A 9,109-nucleotide genomic window follows, 5' to 3' on the forward strand; every position below is an offset into this window, starting at 1 on the left:
ATTAGAAGTGCAACTCCTCCGTAAAGTGGTGAACACATAGAGCGCGACAGACTGCAAACTACATCTGTAAAATATTAAAATACACAAGTTCTTATGGGCAGTGTTATTTTGACAGCTGCACGACTACGCGACTGCAGGCCGACAGTTGTCGTTCTCGCTAACTTCAATATCCTCCTATTTTTGCCAACGGCAGTAGGACGACAGTAGAGTTGACAGTAGAATGGAAGATAGAAAGAGGAGGTAGAGTGGTGATGCCACTAATATGTAAAATGTAAAATTATTCACAGCTCTAACAAACTTGACGTTATTTTACAAATATAAGCATAAAATAGCTATATTATAGCTCTATTATATCATTTGTAATAACAATTGATAATTTAAAGCAAAAATATTTACCTATTTACTTATTTTTTGCATAAAAAATTTAATTTTGAACAAAATATTAAAATTTCATTGAAGTTAAAGGAATTAGTATGGCCACAACGAAATTGTGTACATACAAAATGGACAACTGCGTTGTTTTGTGTACATGCCGGCCATTGTGTTGTTGTTGCTTCTCAAAATGTACATGTAGTAAGATGAACAACGAGTTCAGTTCACTGTCGTGCTGCTGCAGGTTTTTTTTTTTTTTTTTTTTTTTTTTTTGGAGGGGGAATCTTCGAAAGATACCGTCATTTCTCCGGACGGTATGCACGATTCGTATTGGCCGCTGAAGCGGGGACCAATACGCCTACGTACTAAACCCTTAACTCCATCGTCTTTGCTTGTTTATTTGCCCCACGGAACCGCATATGTTTCTCCATGTTTCCTCTCTATCCATGCTTGCACACTTCTAATTAGTCTGTGGGTCCATCTTGTAGACTTGTCATATACTCTTTTGAGTTCCGTAGCCATTATATCAGGTGGCATGATGCCTGCTAAGATCCCAGCCGCTTCGTGGGATACTGTACGAAATGCACATGCGACTCTAATGGCACTGAGCCGCATTGCAGACTTCGCTTTCCTAGCATACGTCTTTTGCTGTAGTGCTGGTCCCCATATGGGCGCTGCGTACATCATAATTGATTGGCTCACCTTGGCCAGTGGCATACGTCTATTTTGGCTTGGTCCACCAATGTTGGCCATTATTCTTGCAAGGGCGGCCGTTGCACGTGCTGCTTTTTCACATGCCTTTTCAATGTGCTCCTTGTAGCTGAGTCTATTGTCTATCAGTACTCCTAAATACTTCAGCGACTTCTGTGTCATGATGGTGTGACCGTCGATATTTAGTTTGATGTCTTCGGGTTTCTTCCTACTTGTGATCAGCACAGCTTCTGTTTTTTGTCCAGGGAGTTGGAGGTTTGTTGCCGTGAGCCAGTCTTTGATTGCCGTCGCTGCATGGTTGCAGAGGTTTTCGAGTTGGCCAAGTTCTTTTGCCACTGCGGTTATGGCAATATCATCCGCGTACCCGATGATCTGCACCTGCTTCGGGAGTGGGAGACGCAGTACCCCGTCATACAACACATTCCACAACAATGGGCCAAGCACCGAACCCTGCGGAACTCCGCCCGTTACCTCATACTTTTTTTTGTCCGTCATCCGTATCGTACAGTAACAGCCGGTCAGACAGGTAGCTGGATATGATCTTAACCAAGTAAGCCGGGGTTTCTTTACGTTCTAGTGCACTTATAATATGGTGCCAATATGCCAAGTTGAACGCGTTTTTAACGTCAAATGTGACTACTGCGCAGTATTCCTTTGTACCATACAGCCATCTGGTACCCTCTATTGCCTTGTTGGCTATGCCGGTAAGCTTCTTGATCGCATCAGTGGTTGATTTCTGCTTGCGGAATCCATACTGCTTGTCTGACAGACCTTTCTTATCTTCTTTTTCTAAATGCAGCCCTAATCGTGCACAGATTATCCGCTCTAGTATTTTGCCCATCGTATCCAACATACAGAGTGGTCGGTATGAATTGGGTTCTCCGATTGGTTTATTCGGTTTCTGCAATAAGACCAGTCTCTGCTTTTTCCAGGATTTTGTTAATATACCTTTTTGTAAACTCCGCGTAAACAATTCTGTGAATGGTCTCGTATTGTGCTTAATGGCAATCTTTAAGGCCTTATTAGGAATACCGTCCACGCCTGGTGCTTTGGCGTTGCCAAATCTCTCTGCTGTTTCTATAACTTCCACATCAGTGACTATTGTATCTTCTGTTTCAGCAGGTTCTTGCATGCTGACCATTCGGTTCGCTGGGGGCCGTGCGGGGAATAAGGTCTCCACCACGGTTTTCAGTAGTGCTGGGCACGTTGGTGCTTGTCCTTTGCTACCTCTTATTTTCTTCATTACCAGCTTGTAAGCATCACCCCATGGGTTTTCATCGATTTTTCCGCAAAGTTCTTTAAAGCAGGAAGATTTACTTTTTTTGATTGCTTTTTTAAAATCGCTTCGTTTTCTTTTGAAGCATGCATGTAATTGCGTTTGCTCCGTGAGTCCCCGACTCCTTTGACACCTCCTTCTCGCTTTATGGCATTCCTTTCTTAATGTGTCGATCTCCTCACTCCACCAGTAAACAGGCTTTCTATGGGTGCCATTTTTCTTTCTACTCATAGAAGCGTCGCATGCTTTACAAACGTGCCTCACTAACATCTCCGTTTGTCGATCTATGTCTTCCTGGTATGTTAGATTATCATCTAATGAGAGCTTGAATAGTTCAATGTCAAGAGTTTCAATTTTCCATCCTTTGCTTTGTCCTATCTTAGTGGGCATTCTCCTTCGATTGTTCACTGCGTCTTGGATTTCAAAAATGATTGCATAATGATCACTGTGTGTGTAAAGGTCGCACACTTGCCAATTTGTTGTCCGCGCTAGAGAGCTGCTAGCGAAGGTTATGTCGATAACGGAGCCCCGGCCGTTCTTCTCGAAGGTGTTCTGATTGCCGGTGTTCAGTAACACCATGTCCAGCGACGAGAATGCCTGTAGTAAAGCATCTCCACGCCTGTTTGTACAGATGCTACCCCACTCCATCGGCCAAGCATTAAAATCGCCCGCGACCACGTTCCTCGTAGTTGATAAAACTTCTGTGACCAGTTCGTCAGGGATTTTATCAAAGTCACTCTGCGATATGCTTGGTGGTATGTAGCAACTGTAGGAGTTGATCTCAGAGACATTCGCTCGAGTGTAGAAAGATTTCTCTAGTAGCGGTTTATCTTGAATCACTTTCCCTCCACATGCACATATGGCAGCTTTTTTCGTGTCGTCAGAGATCCATGATGCGTCGGTTATATTTTTATACTGTTCACTGAGTATAGCTACATCGACCTTTTCCTCATAAACCGTCTGCTTAAGAAGTTCTTGTGCAGCCTCACAGTGATTGAGGTTGAGTTGCATGACTCTCATTTTCTGCTGTTTCTACATGCTTCTTGGTAGAGAGGACACTTTCTACTACCAATTTGGTGGTCGGTGTTTTCCCTGTCCTTTTTCTTGCATGCACTACATGACGGGTTCTTGTCGCACGACTTCGCAAAGTGTCCAGTTTCTCCACACTTGGCACAGCACTGGCTTCTATCATCAGGATTGTTGCAAGTTTTCGCCAGATGACCGTACTCAAGACATCTGAAACACGTCTTGAGATTTTGCTTCGCCCTTATTCTGCACACTACCCAACCTATTTTGATTTTATGTGCGTCTTCAAGTATTCTTGCCTCCAGCGCGGGTAGGCTTACCACTGCAGTTTGGGTTCCTAAGTACGCTGATCTGATACTCTTGATCGAGTTTTCATCAAAACTACTCAACCCAGTTATTTGTCGTCGTATAGCCTCGGCAATGTCCTCTTTAGTCGTGATTTCATCGAGGTCACGTATTTCTAGCATGACCTCGTGAGTTAAAGCTTTTATCTGTGCATTTTCTCCCAGTACTTTGCTTATCTCGGTCTTGAAGATGCCTGTGCTCCTCATCTGTGCCTCTTTTAACTCTAGCAGGATTTGCCCTTTGGCCGTCTTTCTGATTTTTGTTACATTTTCCCCTAGCTTCTGCAGTGTATCATTTTTCCTAACTGTCCTTAGGACGTCGCTATATGACATGTCGCCTGTTTTTTCAATGACTATTGCATCCGGTCGAGGTGGCGGCTTATGTGGTGCCTTCTTTTGTTGCTTACGTTTGACTGTGATCCAATCATCTTGTTTTCCCATTTCTTTATCATTGTCTTTGCTGGGGTTATCACTCTTTGTTTCTTTGTTCAAGGGAACTTCAGGTTTGCTCGACCATTCCTTATGGGTGATTTTATTTCTCTTCGGCGGTGTTCTTCGCTTTGGTTGAACTTCGTCGCGAGGCCTCTTTGGTGTATTTTCTCCGGTTGTTGGCATGACGAGAAAACTTCGTCGTGCTTCCTTATTTGCAGTTTGCTCTTCCTGAGCACTTGCATGTAATTTTGCTATCACACCGAGAAGATCTCGCATGGTGTTGTTGATAGTCCGCTGGGGTGGGCGCATTGTTTCAATTAGCTTCTTGATCGCATTCCCTAGTTCAGCCAAACAGTCTCCATGAGGTTGTATCGCTTTTGCCAAGGGAGTGGTGTCGCCCAACGCTGGTGGTGATGACCTCGCTCTCAGAGGTTTTTCAACGCCAAGGTTTTTTATCGAGGACCTACCCAGTTTTGGTGCCCTCTTAAAAGAGTCTGTATCTATTGTCGTCGTAATCGTATTCTGGGAAGAATGCACGTTATTACTATTCTCAGTCAAACTTCCTATTATTCCTGAGATGTTGCTGCTGTTGTTATTGTTATTTTTGTTTCTCGTATTAAGCTCCATATGTTTATTTTACCAGCGCATCGTGTGCAGGGGGGCGGGCCGAAATAGACAGGAACGGGTGTACCCTCGGGGACACTGCCCCTACCCCAGTTCCCTGAGGCCTGTCCTTCGCTTTACCAGTCCCGGAAAACACGGACGGACCGGCGCTCGCCCGGGGCAACACAGGCTACTACTCCTACGCCCAATGCACACTTCTTGACCAGAGCTCGAAGGGGCTGGTTACAGGCAGACAGCGTGGCTAACACCTCGGTAGAGCAAGCTCACATCACCCTTTCACACTAACAACAGAGAAGTCGTTGTTAAGGTTTCGAGGGACTCCCAGTGCGCCACGTTGTGTACCGGTCAACTTTAGATTCTTTTAACAGCCGCACCTAACCTGGTGAACAGACGCTGACCAGGGAGCCGCCCACTATGGTTCCGTCGCATCTGGATTTTTGTATTACTCATCACGCCTATGCGTGTTGAGGGGGACACATATTTCTAAGAGGCGGTGTCGGTTCGCCACAGTCAGAGGAGTTTCAACGGATCTGCTATCTTTTATACCGCATCCTCCACTACTGTCGCTCATCGTCGGGGATTGCTTATTCGTTTAAACTTATTTCGCAACTAACCAGCTACTACAGGCCGTCCGGCTATCCGCGACCTGCCGACCCCCCCGGTAGCTTAGAGCCCAGCTATAAGTGTTAATACACGATGTACAGCAGCTGTACACAAAGTACTTGGGACGCAAGTACATCCTTCGGCTGCTGCAGTCTGTCGCGCTCTATGTGTTCACCACTTAAGCTGTTGTTGCTTGATTTTTGTTGAGCATAATATAGTTGACGGGAGTTGGAGTGTTATGTGTCGTATGGAGGTGAGTTTCTTGTAAAGTGATTAAGGGTGGTCGGTATCGCTTAATTAATATGAGAAGTTCGTTGTAGTGATTAACGTAGCCGTTGATGTTCCATTGCATTATTTTAAGAGTCACTGGAAGAGTAGCTTAAGAGCTTGCGTTGTGAGGTGAGAGGATGGTAGGTGTTGTTCGAGATGTGTGGGTATGTGCTGGTTACTGGTAAATTGAGATAGGTTTGATTGTTACCGTATGCTAATAGAAGAAAAAGGTTGAAGAGTGTTTTCCATTTAAAAGAGTTTGATGTTATGTGTAATGTGACTACTCTTTGGGTATTTCTGATCAATTTAGGTAAGAGGGTTAATATAAATGATGATGAATCGTTCAGCTCGTGTTTGGTTGGTTTTGGTGATTTGGAATTGCGAGTTGCAGAGTGCTGTAATTTCAGTTTAGCTTTCATTTTGTTTGAAATACCTCTGAGAAAAATTTTAATTTTTGTTTCGGTTATACGCTATGTGGTTGGTTTAGGCAAAGGCTTCGATGTTGAAGGAGTGACGCCGTCGTCTGAAGGTAAGCTTTCATAACTTACTAGTTCTCTTCGTTGTCGTTGCGGGCGATTCTTGTGTTTGTGCGTATAGAGCAGAGTTGTTACGGGTGACAGCTGAGTAAGATGGTCCGCTATGTTGGTTTCGCTCTTTGTATGTGGATATTGCTTTCCTTCTGTCAACCTTTTCCAATGTTATGATCGCTTGAATCTCTTTCTCACGTACGAATATAGGGCATTTTTTGTCGTATGAGTTGTGGTTGTAGGTTTGGATGTCGTTTTCTTTGCAGTTGACGCAGCTCTTTATGTTTACACATTCTTCGTTGTCTTCGCTGGTATGAAGTTCGTTAGCACAGTTAGGACATATTTTGGCATTTTTGCATATTTTTTCTATGTGTCCATAGCGTTGACATTTTTTACACCCTATTGACATTTCAGTTGGCAGAGATATTGAAGAGAAAGTGAGTATAATTAGACCAGTCTCCTTCAGTGAGTCGTTGTTTTCCTTTTTAAGTATTTTCTTCACTTCTGTTACGTTTTGGTTTCTCAATTCTTCGAGGATTTCTTCTTCTTTTATACCGCGCAAATCGTTGGAGTAGATGACACCTTTAGTTGAGTTAAGTGAAGTGTGCTCGGAGATTTCAATGCGTATAGTGGGCGAGAGTGACACTAATTTCACTAATTTTTCGGCTTGATTATAGTTTTTAGTTTTAATTAATATGTTACCATTTCTGAGTTTTTTGCAAGTTTCCAGGCGACACATTTGCGAGTGTATCGTTACTTAATTTTCTGCACATAACCAAATACTTAGGACCACATGTTTTTTGTTGAATTGTTTTTGTGTGGTCAAAACTAATTAATGGTTGGGCATTATTTTTTCCGGCAGGCGGTAAAATTGGTTGGTCGAACATTGTTTTTTGGGGGGGGGTAAACCCCGGCTAAATATCTGGAGGCACTCGGAGGCTTTCTTAAGTCACGGACTGTATATGTGGCACTGTAAGTTTATTGTCTGAGAAAATAGTATTTTAACTACTACTTTAGTAGTAGTAATTAAGACACTTCGGTTTTGCACAACAAAAAACAAAAGACGAACACTTGCGAAAGCGAAAAAGATATTTGTCCAGCGCGAGAGATGGTCAGAGGCTGCAATTAAGGAGTTTTCTAATGCTAAGTATTAGTTTAGCAATGGTGCGCAACTATAAGAAAAAGACCAACCGATGTCAGATAAGTGAGGATGATATGAAAAAAGCTCTTGCAGACATAAAGCATCAACGCGAAACAGCTACGTCAGCAGCGGAAAAGTACGAATTGAAAAGAACAACTTTGATAATGCGATTGAAGAAACTAGATCCTTTGAGGAACAATTCAGATTCTGGAAATGACAGTAGCTGTGATGAAAATTTAATTTATCACTCTAAATACACAAGCCATCAAACGCTAACGAACAGGAGCAATTAGTCGAATATGCTAAGAAGTGTGCGTTTTTTGCATATGGATTGTCGTATGGTATATTCAAAAGATTTCTTTATGAATTTGTTGCCGCTAATAACATACCATGTCCATCTACTTGGGAAACTAACAAGGCAGCTGGAGAAAGTTGGCTTTACGGCTTTTTGAAGCGAAATCCATCCCTCACACTACGAAAGCCTGACAAAACAAGCTTGGCTAGGCTTGCACGGGCTTCTGAAGTAACTCCAACACAAACTTTAACACCATAACCTTTGAGGCCTATTGCGCGCTTGGCGCCAAACATAACACAGAAAAGTGGATCTTCGCGAATCCTCACTAGTTCACCTGAACAAAATCGAGCTTTGGATTTCCAAACTAAGAGAATCACTCAGTTTTCCAAACGTTCTCTAAAATTTTCAACAGAAAGCAATGAAAACCTTACATCATCTGACGAAAGTATTATCAGTCTGAGATCAGACAGCACAGAGAAATGTGTCAACAAAGATAATTGTTTGCTAAAATTTTCGTTATTGGATGATGAGAATGGAAAGGTTGGAGAATACGTTTTGGTAAACTTTGGGGAACATGGTATGAAGCCTTTTTATTACATTGGCGAAATTGTAGAGGTATTTTGCGATGCTACCTTCAACATAACATGAATAACATGAGCTTTTGGAAAACCAGTTTTGGAAGACATATCTGGAACTCTTAGAAGCGAAATTGAGTTTAAACTTCCGACTCCTAATAACCCAGCTTCAACTTCTCGCTGCCGCGCTAAATATTTGTTTGATGTTAACTTTGGAAGCTTATACATTAAATAAATTGTCTGAAATATTGAATTTTATCTTCTTTTCCCAAAATAATTGTCGTTGATATGTATGTTTTTCCAAAAATAGTGGTATTACAATTTATACATTTAAATAATACATTTACTGTTATTTTAATAAAACATTCAGAAACAAACTATAAAAGATGAGTTTTATTTAAATGAAAACCAAATTAAATTAAAAAAAAGAAAGTTTCTCGGAAAATATGCTTGTCAAATGTGCCCCCGAATAAGTCAAATGTGCCTCTTAGTGGGGAACATTTGACAAATTATGTATTATTTTTTAATTTCAAATAAAAAATAACTTTGAGTGTTTTTCCAACTTTTTACCTTCATTACTAAGTATCCAAACCCTGATGCTTTTAAAGCTGTAACTCATTTAAAATTATATTATATTTGGTAGAAAATATAGGACTTTTAAATGAAAGTGTCAAATGTACGCCGTCTTCCCCTAAATCTAATAGTAAATTTATGGGTAAATCTATGGGTAAATCTATGAATACAGCAAACTACAATAATTTTCTGCTGGAAAGATTTGAATCATGTGTGGCAAAAAATGTATCAGCTTTGAAAATGTGCGCATGATACAAATTTTCGAAGCGTAAACAATGGCGGCGAAGAACTGATAAGGAGCATGCATCAGCTTCTTTGTAAAATATGGTCGGACGAAAGC

The 9,109-nt window shown here is 41.7% G+C and overlaps 1 protein-coding gene across 1 annotated transcript; it reads right to left on the bottom strand.

The window, feature by feature from the left end:
• Nucleotides 1–5,744: 5,744 nt before the first annotated feature.
• LOC120781313 lies at nucleotides 5,745–6,924 on the bottom strand. Its single transcript, XM_040113517.1, has 2 exons — nucleotides 6,207–6,924; nucleotides 5,745–5,872 (listed from the first exon to the last, which is right to left on the bottom strand). Exons 1-2 carry the CDS (start codon nucleotides 6,922–6,924, stop codon nucleotides 5,745–5,747), a joined length of 846 nt encoding a protein of 281 aa, XP_039969451.1.
• Between the last annotated feature and the right edge of the window lie 2,185 nt (nucleotides 6,925–9,109).

This window comes from Bactrocera tryoni, unplaced genomic scaffold (assembly GCF_016617805.1).
Source record: "Bactrocera tryoni isolate S06 unplaced genomic scaffold, CSIRO_BtryS06_freeze2 scaffold_57, whole genome shotgun sequence".
In the NCBI taxonomy this organism is placed as follows: Eukaryota; Metazoa; Arthropoda; class Insecta; order Diptera; family Tephritidae; genus Bactrocera; species Bactrocera tryoni.

Bases quoted from the DNA above. Each gene is read 5' to 3' on its own strand.
- LOC120781313 (XM_040113517.1), bottom strand. From the start codon at position 6,924: ATGTGTCGCCTGGAAACTTGCAAAAAACTCAGAAATGGTAACATATTA. The intron at 5,873-6,206 runs GTAAGTTATGAA...TTCTTCTATTAG, and splicing joins AACGACAACGAAGAGAACTA to CATACGGTAACAATCAAACC.